This window comes from Anastrepha obliqua, chromosome 1 (assembly GCF_027943255.1).
Source record: "Anastrepha obliqua isolate idAnaObli1 chromosome 1, idAnaObli1_1.0, whole genome shotgun sequence".
NCBI lineage: Eukaryota > Metazoa > Arthropoda > Insecta > Diptera > Tephritidae > Anastrepha > Anastrepha obliqua.
Window position 1 is genome coordinate 104,538,552 of NC_072892.1, and position 21,958 is coordinate 104,560,509.

General features: G+C 36.4%; 2 protein-coding genes across 8 annotated transcripts in view; both read left to right on the plus strand.

Annotated features, from left to right (window-relative positions):
• LOC129253500 (protein single-minded) overlaps positions 1 to 10,697 on the plus strand; it is a 95,356-nt gene extending 84,659 nt beyond the window's left edge. For all 7 annotated transcript variants that reach the window (XM_054891904.1, XM_054891907.1, XM_054891910.1 and 4 more), the window contains 3 exons: positions 2,828 to 2,934; positions 3,165 to 3,312; positions 8,875 to 10,697. In XM_054891904.1, the coding sequence (XP_054747879.1) occupies positions 2,828 to 2,934; positions 3,165 to 3,312; positions 8,875 to 10,213 (1,594 nt within the window). In that variant the 3' untranslated portion in view covers positions 10,214 to 10,697. The remainder of the gene's footprint in view (positions 1 to 2,827; positions 2,935 to 3,164; positions 3,313 to 8,874) is intronic.
• Positions 10,698 to 20,976: 10,279 nt separating this feature from the next.
• On the plus strand, positions 20,977 to 21,958 carry LOC129253502 (FAU ubiquitin-like and ribosomal protein S30). The gene is made up of 3 exons (XM_054891913.1): positions 20,977 to 21,060; positions 21,290 to 21,380; positions 21,494 to 21,958. Exons 2-3 carry the CDS (start codon positions 21,303 to 21,305, stop codon positions 21,812 to 21,814), a joined length of 399 nt encoding a protein of 132 aa, XP_054747888.1. The 5' UTR covers positions 20,977 to 21,060; positions 21,290 to 21,302; the 3' UTR covers positions 21,815 to 21,958.

The following is a 21,958-nucleotide window of genomic DNA, read 5'->3' on the forward strand; positions in this document are numbered from 1 at the left end:
GGTTTTGATGATGTGGGACGGTACGATATGTTCGCCTACTTCAGTCGATATTCGATGGTATTGATACTCACTCTATTCCCTTTTTAGCAAAGAGTGTGCGTGCTTGCGTAGTCGCAAAGAAGATTCCCGCTTAAAAAGTTGGACGATCACTTTATCCTGCTTTTTGGTCGTCACTCGCTTCAAGCCGCGCTCGGATTCCACATCACAAAAACCTTTTTTGATTTTTTAATTACTTTTGCAGCCGCGGCATAAGATAATTTCGGACCTTTCTATTGCGTGCTTAAAAATACCGCCTCGAAACGCTTCGTGTACTTCTCACTCATTTTTGTTTCGTTGCGTTTACGGAAAAATTTCGCACGACACTAATCTGAGTTAGCACTGGCGTCGTAGCCCTTGAGTGGGAGTATTACGCAGCAAAAAGCAGAACGAAATATATCTTGAAGTTACAAGAAAAAAAACCGATGCTTTTCTTCTGACACAGACTGTAAATTTTCTCGCAAGATGATGCAACAAGCCATACACAGCGCAAGAAACAATCAAGTTATTGGGAGGGACTTTTAGCGGCCGAAATAATGGGGCACAATTGGCACTTTCCCAGATACATCTAAGATCAGGCTACGAAAATTGGTCCTTATAAGATGTGATCGAGTTCGCCATGTGCATAAAATTAATTTAAAACTCTATAAGTCATAACGGAGACTCGAAGGTTTGCCATTGCCTGCCGAGGGGCGACCACTATTAGAAAAAAACTTTTTCTATTATTTGATGTTCATGCATGGATATTCGAACCTATGCATTCCCGAATGGTAGTCAAGCGGCATTCCATTTAGCTACGGCAGCCGCAAAATACAAGCTTGTATTGAATTTGAATAAAAAAGTAGTTATCTATGCTTAAAATTTGGCTTCATTAATTGTCTCAGTGGCGTATATCAGAAAAGTAGTTTCTAATTATATATTTATGTATTCATTATCATCTATTAGCGTTACAGCTCGAGGTGGGCTTTAGCTGCCTCAGCTATCTTCTTCCATTCCAAAACACGATCCAGTGCCGCGATCGGTGACATATGCAGCCTAGTTGTTTTTGGTCTTCCACGGGTTCTTGAGCGTAAAGGATGTGAACGGGCAGGTCTGATCTGATCTGATACTAAATCTTACAATACGAGTGTCTCTGACATTGCACAGACTTAGCAACTCGTTATTGTGCCTGATTCTGTACTCGCCATCTTCTTCGCATATTGGGCCAGACACTTTACGCAATATTTTGCGCACAAATATTTTTAACCAAGATTCATGCTCGAAATTTCTGCGCCGTAGGTCAACACACGTCGAATGAGCGATTTATAAATAGCGAGCTTGCACCTAAGTGAGAGAGATTTATGGAAGCGTAGTATGCACGATTCGCTGCCATTATCCTGTCAGATATGAAGTCCTGCATGCTGCTGTCGTAACTTATTAGTACACCGAGATATGTAAATTTGGACATGCTCTCAAAAGTCTTCGATGTCAATAACGCCAGACACTTTCCTTTTCACTTTTGAGATCATCATATACAGTAGATTCTGTTTTTATGCGGTATATACGTTCCGCAAGAAACAGCATAAAAAACAGCATAAAAAAAGCTACCAGTTCTATAGTAAAACTATAGATACGTTTCAAAAGTGCTAAGAACCGCATAAATCTGAAATAATGTAATAAAACCGCATAAAAAAGGGTACTAGTCCCATATTATAACTATAGATACGTTCTATAGACCGCATGAGTCTGAAATAATTAAATAAAATCGCATAAACAAAAAATTGTATTTTTGAAAATTATATGTTTATTTAAGAAACGTCAGAGTCGAAAAATAAATTTACATCGTCAGAAATAGAATCAGACAATACCCGCATGTTGCGCATTCGTTTAGGATTTGGCGAAAAATCACTTTCGTCACTTGAGGAAATGTACACGTCTGATCTGGATGGTGATGCAGGCGGTTCCATACTTGTAGGGTTAGCATTTTTGATGTAATCTGTGATGAGTTTTTGCTTAGCTGGTTTAGAATCTTGTTTATACCTATGTGCAATTCCCGATAGGTCGACATGCATTTTTTAATTTTTTGAAAAACCGCGCTATTTCAAAACCGCATAAAAACAGAATCTACTGTATTTGGTTTTATTTATGTTTATTGCCAGTTCTACCAATGTCGAATATTTTCTATCGCTCGGAAGATGTCGTCTAGATAGCGTATGCGCGACAATGGCTATATCGTCCGCATAGGCTACATGCAAAATAGATGCCCCGATTTCGTGAAGTCTTTAATAGCAAATGTAATCATAAATTTATTATAAAAGTAAATTCAAGTGATTGTCCCTTTAAGAAACGAAAAAGGGTACAAATTTTAAAATTTCTGTGACTTCCAGTAACTTAGTGTAAAATCTATCATGCAACTCTTATTACTTCACCAGCATAATTCCACCCTTTTTACATACTTAATATTTATATTTAATTAATAAATCAAAATTAGGTGATTAATTTTATGTCACCTTGTATTTGTTTTCTCTTTTTTGAAAATTTCTCTTTACCTATTTTACATTTGTTTTTGTTTTGAATTTATGTTTGAATAAATGTAAGATATTTTACTTTTTCTTACACTTTTTTTATTTATTTATTTATTTTTTTTTTTAATTTATTGAAAAAAAATTATTTTATATTATTTTATTTTACCTGTTTATTTAATTACCTACATTTTTAACAACGCCCCACAATTCAACAAATTATTTTTAAAGGGCTAGTCTAAATATCTATCTTTAACCATAATTTAATTTATTGAATTGACGAATTTCAGGGTATCCCAACTTACTGGATATGAGCCTCAAGACCTCATTGAAAAAACGCTCTATCAATACATACACGTTACGGACATTGGACCAATGAGCTGTGCCCACAACATACGTAAGTACTGATTGGCGTGTGTCACTCCGCAGTGTCTTGTTTCTATTTAAAAGAAAATAGAAAAAATATGTAAATAAACTTCATTCATGAATCGTTTAATTCTCTGCAAATTATGTTGAAATCCTTTCAATTCATTTTAAACGCTTTTACAATATTTATTTATTTATTTTTCAACAATACGCTTTTGTTTTTCCAACTAATTTGCATTATTTTTCTATTTTCCCTTGCAGTGATATATAAAGGACAAGTCACCACCAAATACTATCGGTTTCTGACGAAGGGCGGCGGCTGGGTCTGGGTGCAATCGTATGCCACAGTGGTGCACAATACACGCTCATCGCGCACACACTGTATTGTCAGTGTGAATTATGTCCTGAGGTGAGTTGAATGGGGGGCAAAATTTGTGCGAACATATTGCAAGTACTCATATATACAAACATATGTAGATGTGTATGTGTGTTACAAAAATAGTGTTGAATAATACGCGTAAGACCAGCCAATAATGGGTGGATTACGAAACGTTGGTGTTAAAAAAACATTGGCCACGCTGATGTGTTTTAATAGGATTGTTCGCAAAAGACGGGGCTCGCTGTTGAGTACGTTTTTAGAAGCACATATACATACATATATATATGTATATATATATGTAAAGGGTATTTCGAAAGACGCGCTTAAATGTTGTTTTAAAGTAAAACATGTAAAAATTTAGATTCTTTCAGGTTTCACTATTTTTATTTAAAACTCGTCTACAGATAAAATTCGCCAAACCGTCGATTCATGAATGCCTAATTGTTGAGATCGTCGCGAATATCGGTGTTGAAGGTTGTTCAGCAACACTTTGCACTACAGCAGCAATATTCTCAACATAACGTCCAGTTTTCGGTCCGCCAGGCTCTTTTCTGTACTCGACAAAACCAGTTTCTTGAAATTTTTTCATCAACCTTTTTAATTGCCATCTCATTCAGACGATTATTTCCACCAAAAAAATTCGACCTTTACGATTTGTTGTTCTTTAGGGGTTAGGGGTAGTCAGAGGCCCGAAAAAATTAGGATTTTCAATCATTTTTTTTTTTGCTAGTCATTTGCTTTATTTTACAAAAATAAAAACAAAGCATTAATATATCATATTTCGACTTAACTTTAGCAAAATTTCAGCAAAAAAAATTAATAATTGTAAAAGTTACCGTTGTTTGTGTTTCTCCAGAAGTCCCTTGCGATGATCATCACAAGTCCTTGGGGACTCATCTGAAATCAATCGGACAAGAAAATTAGTTTTATTAATAGATAATCTTGTAGCTAATCGAAGCTTTTTTGGCCACAGGAAATATTTATCAGATTTTCGAGAAAAATACCGACAATTGATTGCTTAAAAAAATTGAAATTTTGAAAAAAAAAATCCTTCGATCAGGCAAGAGTTTTTTATGTTTTTCAAAAGCAGTATGTATGTATACATTTTATTGAAATCTACTAAGCGGTTTTTAAGTTACAGTGATCATCAGTTCAAAAAACTTAGTTTTGAGAAAAAATGCATTTAAAGTTTTGCTGTTGATTTATGTAGAGTTATATGACTTATTTAATTACTTACACTGTGTCATCTATTCCTGGGCCATATAATAGCTCTTCAGCCGTCATAGCAGCTTTCAAAATATCGATTTGCTGCTGCCCACGTAGCATTCTACCTTCTCGAGTGTTATCGTTAGCGCGCTTATCTGCCACTTTCATACGCCACATCCAGCTACTTGCTCTCAAACGCTCCGGAGCGCCCGAGCGCCCGAGCGCCCTGCCCTTTGTTAATTGTTTAATAACTCGAAAAGTATTTGTCGGATTCACTTCAAATTTTCACACAATATTTTTAAGATCTTATACTTTAAGAAAATTCCAAAAAAAATCCAATTTTTTGAAAATTCTGACTACCATTTTCATAATAAGTTTTAATAATTTTAACGAGCATCTGTTTACTTGAAAAATGTCAAAGATGACATAAAAAATGTACCTATTAGGAATCATTCACTACTGACATCCAGGCATTACTTTTGAAATACTCTGTATATATAATTGGCGCATCTAATTCTGTTAGGTGTTTGGCCGAGGTCCGCCTTCTAATTGTGGTGTACGCCCTTATTTTCTTCCATAAACGGAGGGACATACAGTTTTAAGTCGGCTCCGGTTTGATTGATTTAAACAATCCAGTAACAGAAACAAATCGTTCCTTAATATCAGTAAATGTTTCCACATGAGCTTTACTAAAGTCTTAAATTCGATTGCCTCTATTCATAACAACAGTAAATGAGCTTTTGCTTTTTCATGGCAGAAAAAAGGTCTGTTCATTAAGGAAATAGTTTGTAACAATTACTACAAATTATCACGTTTTGGTGTTCGTGTACCCAAAAAACTTGCAAAGTAGGAGAAACTGGAAGAGCAAAATGACATTTCATTTTGAGGGGAAGTTGCAAGTATTTACTGGATAAGTTTGTACTTGTAGGAATTTGCAAGTGAGAAAAACAGCTGATCGCAAAGTAAAAATAAGTACAAATTTAAATTTGCGAATTGCAATTGCTAATGGAATGTTCTTCATCTGAAAGCGATAATGAAATGACACAAACTGTTGTCGGCAAAATAAAACCATGTGATTCTGAAGCTCGTTATTTTGAATTTTATTTGCTTCATTTTATTATTTTTTTTTAAATTTAATACGAAGTAGCTCAAGTGAAAAAATTTTTAATTTTTGTGACTTTTCCCGCCAACAATTTAATCAGCTGTTCGTTTGCAAATTTGTACTGGTTTTTCGTTCATGTACTTTTTTGATATTTTTCTCTTTGAGAGAGAATTCTCGGAAAATAAATTACTGGCAAGTTACTAGATAATTTTTACATGAACAGAGCCTATACATATACACTCGGAGGTTTGCCGTTGCCTGCCGAGGGGTGATTAGAAACAAGTTTTTTCTCATTTGGTGCACTTCCGACTAGTAGTCACCCACTAACTTATTTGGATAAGGCCGAATGTCGGCCGCCTTTTGACAAGGATCGTCTTGTAATTGATTGGTAAAGCTTTCTTAATATTTAGGCTTAGCAAGGCTTTACCCATATTTCCTTTTAGAGATGCATACATACATATCACTTGTTTCTAAGAAGAAATATTTTATATTACTCAATACCAAATGGTTTGGGTTTGATAATCTTCATTAAATTTATGTCGGCATATTTTTATTAACAAATCATTGTAATTAATAAAATTAGTAAGATTTTTTTTAAATCAATGAGAAATCTTATTAAACAGTAATAAATCCTTCGTTGCTTGGCTGCCTTAACCTTTGAGTGATTAACAAGCACTCTTTCAAAATGAAGTCTCGCAATCTAGCTACTTTTGATTCAAAAACCACCTAACGAGTAGTGAATAAGGCAAAAAATTCTTTTGAATCCAAAGTTGCACGTGATTTCGCAGCACTGCATTATTTTCGTTTTGAACTGTTATGCAACTCAACTACTTTTTAATAATCCCAAATTGGAATTCTCTAGTGAGCAGAATCTGTCATTCGTAAATTGGAATTAAAAGCTAAATTAAAAAAGAGTTCCTCATAATAAAAGTTTATTTCAATAATTATTACAAAGAAGAAAAGTACGGATTTTTTTTATTATTTCCTCTGTTTCCTGTTGACCGTGACGTCGGATACAAGTTAATATATTAGTTAACACTGGGAGTGTTAAACTTCCTATAACACCGACAAACACTTTTCTTCACGTGAAAGCTACAACGCAACCCGAAAAACTGGTCAGAAAGAAGTAGCCCTTAATAGTGCCCAAATCTGAAAAACTGGTTAGGGAAAAGTACTTAAGCTGTGACAGTTTTCAAATAAATTGAGAAACAATAATTTAGAAAAATTCTAAATAAAATATGAGTTTAAAAATTACAAAAAGAGGGTTTTATATTGACTTGATATTGACTGGCGCCCAACTGATGGTATTGACTCAAAGATATGTCCTCGTAAAAGGATTACAAAGAATAACATATAACGACCCGAATTTTCAGCATAAATTTGGAATTGAAGAAAAAAAAGGGAAAAAATTTGTAGGTAGTTTCTATATAGAGTTTTTAATACAAAATAATCTTTTAATGAAACTTACTGTAATATTTTGAAATATTTCAAAAGAGTTCGAAATGCATGCCATTCGATTTTCTTGATGGGAGGTTGAATTAGTTTTAAAGGTTTTTTTCGAAGATTTGGGGCTTTATTGTGAAAAAACGGTACAAAATATTTTATTCGAAGTATTGGCCATCGCTAGCTACAACTTTCGCCCATCTTTCGGGCAATTTCCGGATGCCGTTTCTCCAAAGTTCTGGCCGCTGCTTGGCTATCCATGACTCAACCCATATTTTGGTAGCCTCGTACGAGGAGAACCGCTGGTCCGCCAAATCGAGACTCATATGCCGGAACAAATGATAATCGGAGGGAGCTATGTCTGGACTATACGGCGGGTGGGGTAACACTTCCCAGCCAAGCGTTCCAAGGTATAATATTTTTGGATAGGTTGAGCAACATGCGGCCGAGCGTTGTCATGTTGCAAAATAACCTTGTCGTGCCTTTTTACCGTTTCCGGCCGTTTTTCTTTCAATGCCCGGCTTAAACGCATCAATTGCAGTCGGTAACGATCCCCCGTGATTGTTTCGCCCGGTTGGAGCAGCTCAAAATATACGACGCCGACCTGATCCCACCAAATGCAGAGCATGATTTTCTTACCGTGAATATTCTGCTTGGCCGTCGACGTTGATGCGTGGCCGGGCAAACCCCATGATTTTTTGCGTTTTGGGTTATCGTAGTGGATCCATTTTTCGTCGCCAGTCACCACCGATGCAAAAAACCCTTCCGATTTTGTCGCTCGATCAGCAATTCGCACGTAAAAAATCGCCGTTCGACGTCGCGCAGCTTCAACTCGTACGGGACCCAATGTCCTTGCTTTTGGATCATTCCCATCGCTTTTAGACGCTTGCAAACGGTTGATTTATCAACGCCCAATGATTCAGCAAGCTCTTCTTGGGTTTGGCACGAGTCCTCGTTTACCAATTCCCCCAATTCCGCGTCCTCGAACTTTTTGGGCTGGCCAAGACGCTCCTTGTCTTCGGTGTGAAAATCACCACTTTCGAATCGTCGAAACCAGTACTCACATGTTGAAATCGACGGAGTATGGTCTGGGTAGGCCTCCTGCAGCAATTCACGGGCTTGGGCTGTATTTTTTTTTCAAATTGAAGCAGAAAAGCAAAGCTTCCCGCAAATTGCGTTTCGACGGCACGAAAGTTGACATACTCGGAGCACGAAAACACTGCGTTGTTCATACTTCAGCGAAATGTCAGATACTGATAAACAAAGCCTAGGGATGAGGCTTTGTCATGAATATATATTCAGTATTGCCAACGCGATAAAGTGATAAATAGCGCCATCTGTGTGTCACCTTTAAAACTAATTCAACCTCCATACTTAGGCGGCCGCCGTAGCCGAATGGGTTGGTGCGTGACTACCATTCGGAATTCACAGAGAGAACGTAGGTTCGAATCTCGGTGAAACCCCAAATTAAAAAAAAACATTTTTCTAATTGCGGTCGCCCTTCGGCAGGTAATGGCAAACCTCCAAGTGTATTTCTGCCATGAAAAAGCTCCTCATAAAATTATCTGCCGTTCGGAGTCGGCTTGAAACTGTAGGTCCCTCCATTTGTGGAACAACATCAAGACGCACACCACAAATGGAGGAGGAGCTCGGCCAAACACCTAACAGAAGTGTACGCGCCATTTATATATATACATATATATATATATGTACTTAGTCTCATAAGATTACATACATACGTTAAAGTTAACATTACATTACAGTTAAAAAATATACCACTTATTTAAACATCTTTCATTCAAAATTTCTCACATCATGCCTTTTTCCATCCACCTTTGCAGTGAACAAGAGGCCAAAGACTTGATTCTCAATGAAATCCAAACGGGTGTGGTTAAGTGTGAGCCAATCACCGCCTCGGCTGCACTGACGCCATCTTTGCATGCGGTACATGCGGCTGCTACCGTCACACATCCGGCGCTTAGCAATGGCATTGCAGCAGGCGCATCACCAAGTTGCGCAGGACTCAGAGTCAGTCCTAAACTGGACCCGTGTTACGAGAGTGCCGGCGTTCATCTACCACCCAATGTGCTCACACCAGTGCTAACTGGCGGCAGCAGCAGCAGCGGCGGTGGCGGCGGCGCCGGCCACAGCAATAACAATAACAACAATAATGCCTATATGCCTGGACATCTAATGCATGCGCAACATTCGCATCCACATCTGCATGCACACCCGCATGCCAACGCACACCCATCACAGCCACACGTGCATCCGCATCACCTGCATCACGTGCATACGCATGCACACGCTCACGAAGTACCGCCGCCACCACCGCATACGCAACATGACAACCTCAGTTATACGCCGCTCTTCCCGCCGATCAACGATCTCGTCGTCAGCTCGTCATCGGGCAGCGCGCTCGCGCATGAAATACAATACCCGGATACAACGACCGGTGGCGGTGGCGGGTACTACGGTGGCAGCAGTGCTGGCACCACCAACAACAATAATAATTCTGGCAGCGAGCATTACTACTATGATGCAGCAGTGGATGTTTCGTCGGCGTCAACGTCAGCATCAGTGGCACTGAATCGGCCGTACTCCGCAAATTCCAACAGCTGCTCGAGCAGTTCGGAAAGTGATCGACAAATGTCTACGGGCAACGCTTCGATAGTGAATGGCACCTCCCCGCAAACGACGTACAGCGAGTTGAGTCACACATTCGAACTGCATTATTTGTCGGACAGCAGTTCGCACCAACAGGCAGTTATGGTGGGTCCTGCGTCAGTGCAACAGCAGCAACAGCAACATCACCTACAACACATGGAACATCATCCGCATACGCATCATCACCAACAACATCAACTACAGCAGCAACAAGCTTTGGCGAGCAGTCATGTCGCAGCGCTGCAACAGGCGCCACCTCAGCCACAGTCACAGTCAACGCAAATGGATCATCAACAAATGCATCCACATCATCAGACACAAGCGCAACAGCAACACGTGCTGGTGGCACACCAGCTGCAGCAACATGATCCGCAACAGCAGCAACAACAACAGGAGCACATTGCGCGCACGTTCGCGGTCGCCGTGGAGAAGGGTGTAAGTGTGCCGGCACAGTACACCAGCGTCATTGTTGACCCCCATCATCACTATATACCCAACGATTTCGTGCATTAGCATATGCTAGCTGGTGCGATCCGGAGGATCGGTAGCATTAAAGCATAAGCTGTGCTCTTGTTGTGGGCGACATTTGGTCGTCGCGTCGTTGCGGCCTCTATTTGGGTCGCAGCGCATTGTTGTTGTTTAGTGTAATAGTTTTAATTACTAATTAAATCGGACTGAGTCGCAAAGAAATAATATTTAATATCAGTATATATGTACATATATACATGCAACATTGTTGTATTTGTACGACACTTGCCGACACTGTTGCCTGAGTTTCTTGTTTAGCGGTAATACGAGCATACGTACATATGTATGCCTAAGTACGTTAGAGGTTAGAAAAAGCCGCTCGATAATTTTTATTCGAAAATATTGCGACCATTTTTTTTTGTTTATGTTGTTAAAAAATAATTTCAATTTAATAGACAAAACATCTACACCACTGTTACGTATTGAACTTATGGTCTTTATTAAGTGAAACTATATTCGATTCGACAGTACTTCTGGAGCTCAATTGAAGTAAGCTTGCATTTTTAGTTTTTCACTAATAGTATGTCAGGTGATTTCTTCAAAAGCTCTTCAAAGATTAAGTTAATACCTATTTAGGAGTCGAAAAATTGTTATAAAGTGTAGAGTACGAGTATGGACATGAGCGGCCGCTATAGCCGATTGGGTTGGTGCGTAACTACCATTTGGTAGAAAATCGGTGGAAGATCAAATAATAGCGGTCCCCTCGGCAGGCAATGGCAAATATTCGAGTGTTATTCTGCCTTAAAAATCTTTTCAAAAAAACAAATCATCTGCCGCTCGGAGGCGGCATAAAACTGAGGGTCCTTTCATTTGAGCAACAACTTCAAGGTACACATTGCAAATTGGAGAAGTAGCTTGACCAAACATCTAACAAAGAATTCACGCACCAATTATACAAGGTGGCACAAAATTCATCACGCTGTTGAAAGATTTTTTGATTTATTGAAAGATTTTTTGAAAAGAAAGATATTTTTTTGTATTTAGTAAAAAAGTTATTCAAAAACTAAATTAGGTGATAAATTTTGTGCCACGTTGTATATTATTAGTGTGGCTAAATGCTTGACATGGCGATTTTGCTTGACATGGTTCTACATAGAATTCCTAGAAAGAAGTCTACTAGAGTATAGTTCTAAAGTCAATTCCGAGACTCCAAATTTTAAAAGAGGCGATCTTTAATTAAGGGGTTAAATACGTCCAGTAGAGCCAAAAATGCGCTTAAAGAAAAACTGTTTTTAGAAGGGATAACAGTTGAAATAAATATAAAAAATGTATGCACTGTTTATTAGTACTTAAACTTTATAAAAAAAAATATTTCAATTTTTCTTTACAAAAATTAGTATATAAAAAATCACGTGACCCAGAGTACAGTGAAAATAAAGTTGCTCCACGGTCTGCATAATTTCTCCTTGAAATGTTAGTGGATCTGTAAAAAGTAAAAAAATTCTTGTAAAATAAAGTTATAATTATAGTCTGTGAAAGCCCGATTTTTGAATTTCTAAAAATTTTTCAATTGACGGCGTATAAAAAAAATGTATTCGTTGTACGTCGTTAATGTCACACTTTAATTATGTTTATAAAATTGTTTAATAAAAATATCAAAAATCAAATCTATAAAGAAAACACTTTCGAATATTACAAAAAAAAAACCGCTTCAACATATATTAAAAACTGTATGAGTTATCATGCAGACCGTGCCGGAAAAAGTAGTTTCGAGAAAAACGAGTTTAAAGTTTGTTGTAAAGGAGCGCGTGGATCGCTCTCTACCTAGCTAATGGGCTGTAGAAGCTATAATATTGGGAATTTCCGCATGAAAATTACACAGTATATTCTTAAGGTACTATATTTTCGAAATATCGATTTTTTGAAAATTCTGGACGTATGTAACCCCTTAATACGAAAAGTGCGAGGGAGATATGGCAATGAATATAGAAAGTAGAAATAATAAACTGCCTATTGCAAGTGAAAGGATCTAAAAATAATTGTGAAAACGTTGTTGATATTAAAAGGATTATGATTAGAATAAAAATACAAAGAACAAGTTTTTGAAATATTATAAAACATAATTCATTTTGGCTTTTTACATTGCCTCCCTAGGGGCGACCACTATTAGAAAATCTTTTTCTATCATTTACCTATGCATACCCGAATGGTAGTCACGCATCAACTCATTTGGCTACGGCGGCCGAATTTCTACTTTCTATTACGATACTTAAAAATTCCATATCATTTGCTTCGCAGCGCCATCATAGGGTTCTTTAAGGGAGAGGTAACGTTAATTCATGGAAAAAAGGCACATTTTTATGATTTTTTTTTTTATGACACAGTTAAAATTTATTCGTCAAATCTTTTACTACATAAAACTATAGCATTTCAAGTATATTTTGTGAAATTTTCATCCAAAAATATTTAAAAATACGGCAATGGCAGAAATTATTCGGACGCATCTCAAAAAAAGTAGTTTTGCGGTGCCCCTCATAACTCGGTGTTAAATCATCTGAAATCAAAAAACCAAAGTTATTTCGTTAGATAATCGTTTTCTCCGGGTAACGCCGAGAGGGGGGTTTTTTTTTTTTGGGAACACGTTAAAGTCAAAAACACGATTTTCGCGTAAAAAATCGGTGAATTAGTTACCGTAAAAACAAAAGTATCAACAAATTCGAAAAAAACTCTGCGGCGTTACCTTGTAAAACATCTACAGAAAAAGTGTTCAAAATTTCAAAAGGATCGGTGCAGTAGTTTCAAAGTTATGAGGGGCACCGACTTTGAAAACGTAAGTTGTGGGAAAACCGCTTTAACGCTAACGCTAAACGCGGTTGAGCCAGGTAGGTAGCAACACTTACATGGCTGTATCTTTGTAAGTTTTGCTCCGATTCATCTAAAATTTTCACAGAATATTCTTGAAAGGTTCTTCATTTAAAAAATCAAATAAAAAAAATGCAAAAAAAAAAAATTAAAAACGTTAAATCCCCAGGTATAAATTTATATTAAAAATAGAAATAACCCTCATACTACTTTAGTTACAATTATTCTCTACTATTAAATGTATGTTAATTAAAGGTAGCTTCTTTGAAATTTGGGGGAAGATAGAACCCGAATCTACTAGGAACGGAGTTGGAAACAACTTTACCCACCCTCACGTATATGCTATTAAATTTGGGGTAAAAATAAATCCATTAATTATTTTCTTGTTTTGCGCAGACTTTAAAATTGTTTTATGGTCGATCTTTAGCTCTTGGGCGATGCTACGACTACTAACTTGCGGATCAACTTCGATTATTTCAGTGATTTTACCGGTATTTTCGAAAATGGGTCTGGTTGTGTTACGGGCATTTTTAACATCAAAAATGCCTGAACGGAATCGAAGAAACCAAAATTACGAACTGCACGTAATTCGCTGTTACAGTATCGACACTATAAACACCATTCACAATTTTAGAAGTGTGGATTGAATTTTCGCCTTTATCAACGAAAAACTGTACGGAATTTTCTCTTTGTTGACTTCCATTGTCTACACCCTGTACTCACAACTGAATGCAATAAACAAAAACAGCAAACGAATTTTTTGAGTGTGAAATGCCACCGTGACAATGAGCATAAACTTTGACTTGTTTGATCGATACTTTATGAGATATCGATCACTACAGCCATTTACCGAGAAAATAGTGGGTTTCTTTTTCCCCAAACTAAAAAACATTTTTTAAATGGGCAACTTTCTTTAAGTGTCTATAGACTCTATTCAATTCACTGTAATAAGTTCCAATTTCTGCACATAGTGGCAATTTAAAAAAAAAATATAGCAATCAACAATTAAATGCAAATGACCTGGAATAATTGCATCTCTAAATTGTAATGGGGAAAGATATACATTTTGTTGTTGTGTTGCCATGGTAATATAAGTACAATAAATTGCAACCATTGCTCTGCATTTTTGAAATTCGAGCCAAAAACGTGTGCTTCTTGGTCGTAGACTACACAAATCATAAAATTTTGCGTTCGCTCCCATTGCCTATAGATCTCATAAAAGTAGTGCGGCGCGATTTTTTCGACATGCTAGTGTACGAGTACATCGATATTTCTAACTTTAATAACCTTAATTTAATTTAATTTAATTCGTTGCGTGAGTGTTTGCTGTTTAGTTAATTTTTCGTCGATCTAACCATTATCCGTCTAGTTTTTAATTCCCTGTTGCAATGTTTACAATTTTTTTTGTCATTGGGTCGCAGAAGCTAAGCAAGTAATGATGCTTTATTTGAAATGCTGCATTTATTTGATCAAAAGCTTATTTTTATTTATCAATCAATGCTATATGAATTGTCAAGCCAAATCATTTGTGTATTTTCTTAAATATTAAGTACTATTATTGCATAAATATGTATATGTATACATACCTAAATGCATTGCTTAAAAACAATGGGCATAGAATGCACTTATTTGCTTGTTTTTCGTCATTATTCACCTTAATTTGCCAATTGTTTTTGAACGGAAAAAATATGTTGCAAAGCTCTGCAGTACGCAAAATAAATTGAAATGTGTACATAAAATCAAAATAAATATAAAACTATAAATAATAATGATCTTAATGAACTGTATTTATGTAAAATAAAATCTACCTTTTTTTCTAAAAATTGACATTAATGCTGGATAACAGATTAATAAATATATATAGAAAAACTAAAGAATTATGTGAATAAAGTGATAATTATTTATAATGAAAACAAACAATTTTTTATTTAACTATTTTAAAATAATTTGTTATAAAATTTAGTATTAAATTACGGAGGCGACTGGCCTCTGAATTCACTTTGAAGGTGCCAACTGGGCAAAGGACTCTATATCCCTTTTAGATGGAGGTTGATGTTCATGTTAGCATTAGACCATGGCTCGGAAAGATAGGCGGCATGTTGTAAAAGATTATATGTCTTCTTCTAGTACAAGCAAGAGAGACAGTTGCATAAATGCCTTCAGCTTGAAGGCGTTAAAAACCAAATAATTTGTGCATTTCTTTTAATCGTAAGTTATTACTATTGTATATATACATAAATTTATTACTAAAAATAGGGTATCTGCCGCATTCTCTGTTGCGCCGCCGATTCCTTCAAAATCCCTGAAAGCCGGTTAACGGTTTGATGTTGGCTACTGAAGCTGAAGCAAACCGTATGTATTCGGTACTGAGTAACGGGTGCGCTCTCTAGTACCGAGTAACGAAACGTTACTCACGAATATATTCCGTTACTCGCATTTTTTGTAGTATGAGTTCAGTTCAGTGTAATAAGTTTATACGTGTATAAAAATGTTTGCTGATGTACGTTTGTTTGCGCATGCCCTCATTCGGTGAATTTAAAAAGACTCGTTACAAAGACTGATGTTTGTTTGTTATTATAGTACCTAAATATATTAAAATTTGGAAGTTAATCGTCCGTAAAAGTTTTTCAGTGCTTTTGGTGTTCAAGTTTTGTGTACGTAGACAAAGTTTGAAATTGGAATAACGTAAGAAAATATTGTTTATACTTATTATTGTTATTATTTTAGAGCATAATTTTACTGGTACAATGGATAAGAAAAGGAGTAAACTATGGGGTTTTTTCACGGAGGCTAAAGACGATAAGGTAAAATGTGATCTTTGCAATTCGTTGTATTCCGTGAAAGGTGGCTCTACTACAAATTTGAAAAAGCATCTCATGAAGAAACACAGACCAACATATGAAACCGTCATTCTGTGTTCCGAGTCAAATGCGCTAGGCCTGGAAGGTCCTATACCACCAACTTCAACAAGCGCAGAGTCTAATCCTGAAACTAATCTTGTGATTAAAACAAATGAAAGCAATTCGAAGCAGACTAATTTAAATGCCTTTATTAAACGTCCAATAAGTGTAGTAAGAGAAAAAAAAAATCATGATTTAATTTTTAAAATGATAGTTAAAGACATTCAGCCTTTTTCTGTAGTTGAAGACGCGGGTTTTAAAGATCTTATTAATTACTTAGAACCAAGTTATAAAATACCTTCAAGATATATATTAAGCAATACTTTGTTGGATTCTCACTACTCCGCAGTCCAAAAAAAATTAAAAGTAGAATTGGAGAATGCTAAATATGTATCGATTACCACCGATGGCTGGACTTCAAGAGCAACAACTTCTTACCAAGCTGTAACAGTCCATTATTTATTAAATTGGGAGATTAAGTCTGCTTTACTAGGATGTTTTGAATGCCATGAGCGTCATACGGCCGAATACATCAAAAATGAGTTGCATAAGTTGCTCTGCTATTGGGACATACAAACTAAAATATTTGTCTGCGTTACAGATAACGCAGCGAACATGAAGGCTGCTATACGATTGACAAATTATGAGCATTTACCGTGTTTTGCTCATACTCTTAATTTAATCGTGCGGGCAGGACTCCAGGAATGTGGACTCGGGGAGCTGATAAAAAAAAATAAAAGCTATTGTGGAACATTTCCACAGGAGTCCAATAGCTACCAAAAAACTAATTGCCATGCAGGAGCAACTGAGGCCTAATCAAAAACCATTAAAGCTTAAAATGGACGTAGTGACCAGATGGAATAGTACCCTAGATATGATTGAGAGGATTTATTCACTTCAAGAAACTTTAGAAGCGTCTCTCGGAATCTTACACAATCCAGTAGAAAATCTTTCAGAAGGCGAATGGCAGTCACTGCCAGAAATAATAAAAATTCTGAAGCCATTCAAAGAACTCACTGAAGAAATGTCTTCAGAAAAAAAGGTGACTGTTTCAATGGTCCTGGCTTCGACGGAAAGTATGACCAGAATTTTGGTCAGTTTAACTACGAATATAATAACAGATACAGGAAAGAAACTGGCAAATAAAATATTAACGGAATATAAAAGTAGGTTTAAGAATTGTCCCAGGCACCCTGTGTTATCTAAAGCAGCACTATTAGACCCGCGTTTTAAGAAGCTGGCATTTAGGCCCCTATTATGAGTTACATTCGATCTTCGATATTCGCTGGTTGTCGAAGATCGAAAATCGAATGTCAATTTGGTATTATGAGCGGCGCAACCCTATCGAAATTTTCGTTGTTTACCGAATTTAGAGTCGAATGCAATTTTGCTTTCGATTGGGTAGCGTATTGAGGGAAAACTTGTTAAAGTGTAAGTTGTTTGCGATTATTTATGGTTTTATAGTAACCAAATAATAATTATATACTAATTTTGTTAATTTTATGCAGGTCGAAAGTCGTGAGTACCAAACAACAATTAGAAAGGCGAATCCACAATTCGCAAAAGGGATTTGCACCAAAGTTCAAGCAGCAAAAAAATGGGAGGAATTTACAGGAGCTGAATTGCTTGGGACCACCAGTGAGAACGGCAGCAAAATGGATTAAGCTTCATAATGGTTTTTTTTTGAAGTGAAACTTCTTTTGTCTCGAAGGATGAAACGCTGTGAGGAGTAAAACCATAGCGTTTCATCGATATGTGACGCTACGCCAGCGCCATCTGTTAAAAGCGTGGCGTGGATGAAACGCTGTGAGGAGTAAAACTACGCTAAACTACGTAAAACTCACGCTATGCCAGCGCCATCTGTTAAAAGACTGGCGTGGCGTGTCGTCTTATCGAATGTAATTTGTAAATATGACATTTGATTGATGGCCGCCGTAGCCGAGTGGGTTGGTGCGTGATCACCATTCGGAATTCACAGAGAGGTCGTTGGTTCGAATCTCGGTGAAAGCAAAATTAATGAAAACATTTTTCTAATAGCGGTCGCCCCTCGGCAGGCAATGGCAAACCTCCGAGTGTATTTCTGCCATGAAAAAAATCTGCTCATAAACATATCATAAAACAAATTGAAATAAATATATAAAAAAAAAAAAAAAAAAATTTTCTTGTGATTCGAACCAAGGATTTCGGATCGGAAGCCCACATTGCTAGCCGCTGGGCTATCGCGCTGTGCTGTCGCCGCAAAATAATGTATCATAAATCTGTTTACCATACCAAAGACCATACACTTTGCGAACGCATTTCGGTGGAAACAGTTGACAGTTATCCCAAACACAATATTATTAGTAACGCGAGACGCGTCATAGAGTGTGTGTGTAGTTTTGAGCAAATCTTACAAACATATTTTGTTTTGTTGATTGATTTCTGTTAAATATGGCATCAAATCAACAAAAACGGAAACCGAAAACAGGTGCTGAACGGCAACGTGAGTATTTGGAGCGTAAAAAATTAAGAGCTACTGTTGAACACCGTGACAGTGAATCCTCCGGTTGTACGATAAGTGATAATTTGTAGTACCAACAACAAGATGCGGAACTACCATTGATGCAGTATTTCATCGATACCTTGATAGATTAGAATGTAGATCATTTTTTACGTATTTCAGTTACCATAAAGCCCTTGTTTCATTTTTGGAAAACGAATCCAATAATGATAATGACAATGCCGAGAACCAAATGTAATTGAGTACAATAAATTCATTTCTTTTTATATTAAAATAAATAAATAATTCTGTTTAATAAAATTCCATTCCATGCTTTCCATGACTTCTGCATGCATTATATTGAAATAATAGTTAAATTATTGATTTGTTGATAAAAGAAGTTTCACTTCAATCGTGCGGGTTCCGTGAACTACCACACACTTTCTTTTTATTTGTGATGTTTATAGAAATACATTTTTATTTTCCCTTGGTAGGTATGGGCTGAAATACGTAGAGGAACTGAAATACATATTTTTTCGAATGACGAATAATTGAATAAAGAAAATTTATAACAAAAATAAAACAGAAACTGTGGCGTAAAGGTTTCTATATAATACTTTTTAGATTTTTCTATAATATTCTCAAAATTTAATTTGTTATGTTTTCTACTTCTCCGTTATTTGGCTCCACTTCAATATCTTCAGCATCATCGTACACAGTGGGCTAAGCAAGTCTTAGCATACCTTGATTACCAATACTCAATTGGTACGATCCCTGAGCACAAAATCGCAGAACTGTGGCTAGCTTTAAAATATTTGGAATCAATTTGGCTCGGATGCACTGCTGCAACTGGTTTTCTGTACTGGACAGTAGGTTCACCAACGCCTCTTTAGATAATCTAAAGTTCTTTAAAAATCTGTAAGGAAATTTCTGTAATATTAAGTACGTCAATACATTTTGAAAATTCTAAATTTACTCAGTGGAAGCCATTTCTATGGGGTTGGATGCGTCCCTCAACTGTTTTCTACTTCTAGCTAGTTCCACTAATCTTTCATCGTCCGATGAATCGTCGCACCACAACTCCGTTGTACTCATTTTCACAAAAAATACTTTTTTTAACTTTTAAAAATAATGTTAGCAAAGAATTTCAACATAATCGGTTTTTCTTTTATTTTGATTTGCTGTATCAGCTGAGAAAAAATTATCTATTGTAAATGCATCGAGCGATCGAAATTCACAATAGTCCTATTCTTCAACGAATGAGCACCATAATACCAAATGAAAATTCGTTCGATCAGCACTTTCGACTACAGTCGAAGATCGAATGTTGCTCATAATAGGGGCCTTAGATTTGATTTATCAAGTTATGAGTCTGCGAAAGATGCATTGAAAACTGAGCTGCAAAACGAGTTCAACTTTCATCAGCAATCTCTAGAACCTGAATCAACGTTAGCTGTGACTACTAGCAACACTGACGCTGATAACGATTCAATTTGGATAGATTTTGACGCTGTGGCGACGTCAGTGTCAGCTTCAAACTCTGTAGTTAGCAGCAGTATTATAACTATGAGGCAATATTTAGAGGAAAGAATTATATCTCGAAATGAGTGCCCTTTGAAATGGTGGCAAGCACGGGCAATTCTATACCCGGAGCTCTCGAGCTTGGCTGATAAATATTTATCAGTTATGGCTTCTTCTGTACCATCTGAAAGGACTTTTTCGAAATCGGGCCAAATATTAAGCGAGAAGCGCAGCTCTATTCAGCCAAAGAGAATGGAAAAAATTTTATTTTTAAATATGAACCAATTATTGCATGAAAATTTTATTTAATATATTAATAATTTAGTTTATCAAAAATAGTTTTTGTTTTGTCTGAAATATGTTTTTATTTAATGTTTAATTTCAGGTCAGGAATGAACGATTTTTGTTGTTTAAATGTTATTGTCAATAAATAATTTTTGACACCTATTTGTTGTTTTTCAATTATAATTTAGGAGATTCTGCCAATTCTTCATTTGTGACATCGCAACGTCATACGGTACGCGTACCATACCAATACAACATATTCGATTCAATGCCTTATGGATAACGTATCAAAAGTAACGAGTAACGTAACGATACGAAAGTAACGAGTACTCATCGTTATAGCTGGTAGTCACTGAACATACCCATTGCGATAGTGCGCAAGGTTGCAAATACCAAAGCGGTTAAATAAACTTCTGCGTGAAAAATTCGTTGCTAACATTGTTGCCATTATTTAGTACGCCAATTAAATTAATGTGATTCTAATGATTCTGTGCTAATTTTTTTTAAGAAAAAATTTTACACTTTTGAGAAGTAAATTTCTTTAAGCACTTACACGTGCCGATTTGCAAAGTGATTCAACATTGCTCATATATGATTGTGTCTTTCCAGTGATGTCAGTGCTGCTAATAAGCTGACAAAAAAATGAAAGTAAGTGAAAGCAAGTGAAAATTGTCAAATTCAAGAAAAAATCCTATAAAAAAATAAAATAAACGCCGAGTGTAAGTCCAATTTAACCCAAATACAACCCTGCAACATTATCAATGGCGTTCTTATTTCGAAATCGATTTGCCATATTCGAAACTCAGCCATCTTTCTTTTTCGCGAATCCTCTCGCTAGTGTGAAGGTGATAATTTTTAAAAATATTAAATTTCCTTATATTTTTATAAAAAATGTCTGTAAATTTAGCCTAAAATATATAGTTAGATATAACACAATTAGTTGTTAAGAGATATAATGAAATAGTTTGGTCTATTTGCCATGAGCTTATTACACGCTCGTGTACACGTGTTTCTTGTGATATTACAAGTGGAAGTGGTGAAATTTTATATCGATTTCCTTTTTTCTATTTGTAGATAAAAACACAAAATGCAATTGTTTGTGCGTGGTTTTGAGACTGTCGAACCTTTCGAGGTGGTGCCCACCGCTACTGTTGGCGATGTTAAGGTGAATAAATATATTTCTTCATTGGTCTATAGCTGGTGACTTGTAGTTGTTACCATATCTAACCTCAATTCGTTAAGTTTACCCTAAGCGCTAATTTGAGGTATTCATTACAGGCACAAATCGCTCAAGCCCATGGCTTGAATACCGAAGAAATCATATTGAATTGTGAAGGTAATTCCCTATGCAATGATGCCGCTGTGACCTCATTGGCATCCTTCGAGTTGGATATCACAGTCCCAATGTTGGGTGGTAAAGTGCACGGTTCTTTGGCGCGTGCCGGAAAGGTCAAGGGACAAACACCCAAGGTGGAGAAACAGGAAAAGAGGAAGAAGAAGACCGGTCGTGCAAAGCGAAGGATCCAATACAACCGCCGTTTCGTGAACGTTGTACAAGGTTTCGGTCGCCGCCGTGGCCCCAATGCCAACTCTAACTAATCTTTTTACTGGCTAATTGATTGGGTTATTCCTTTTTTACGTGTAAAATAAAAAATGATTTTCACAAACTTGTATTAAAGTAATATATATATGTGAAAAATTCCGTGCATCCATTATTAAAAGCTTTAGTGGAAAGATGAAAAA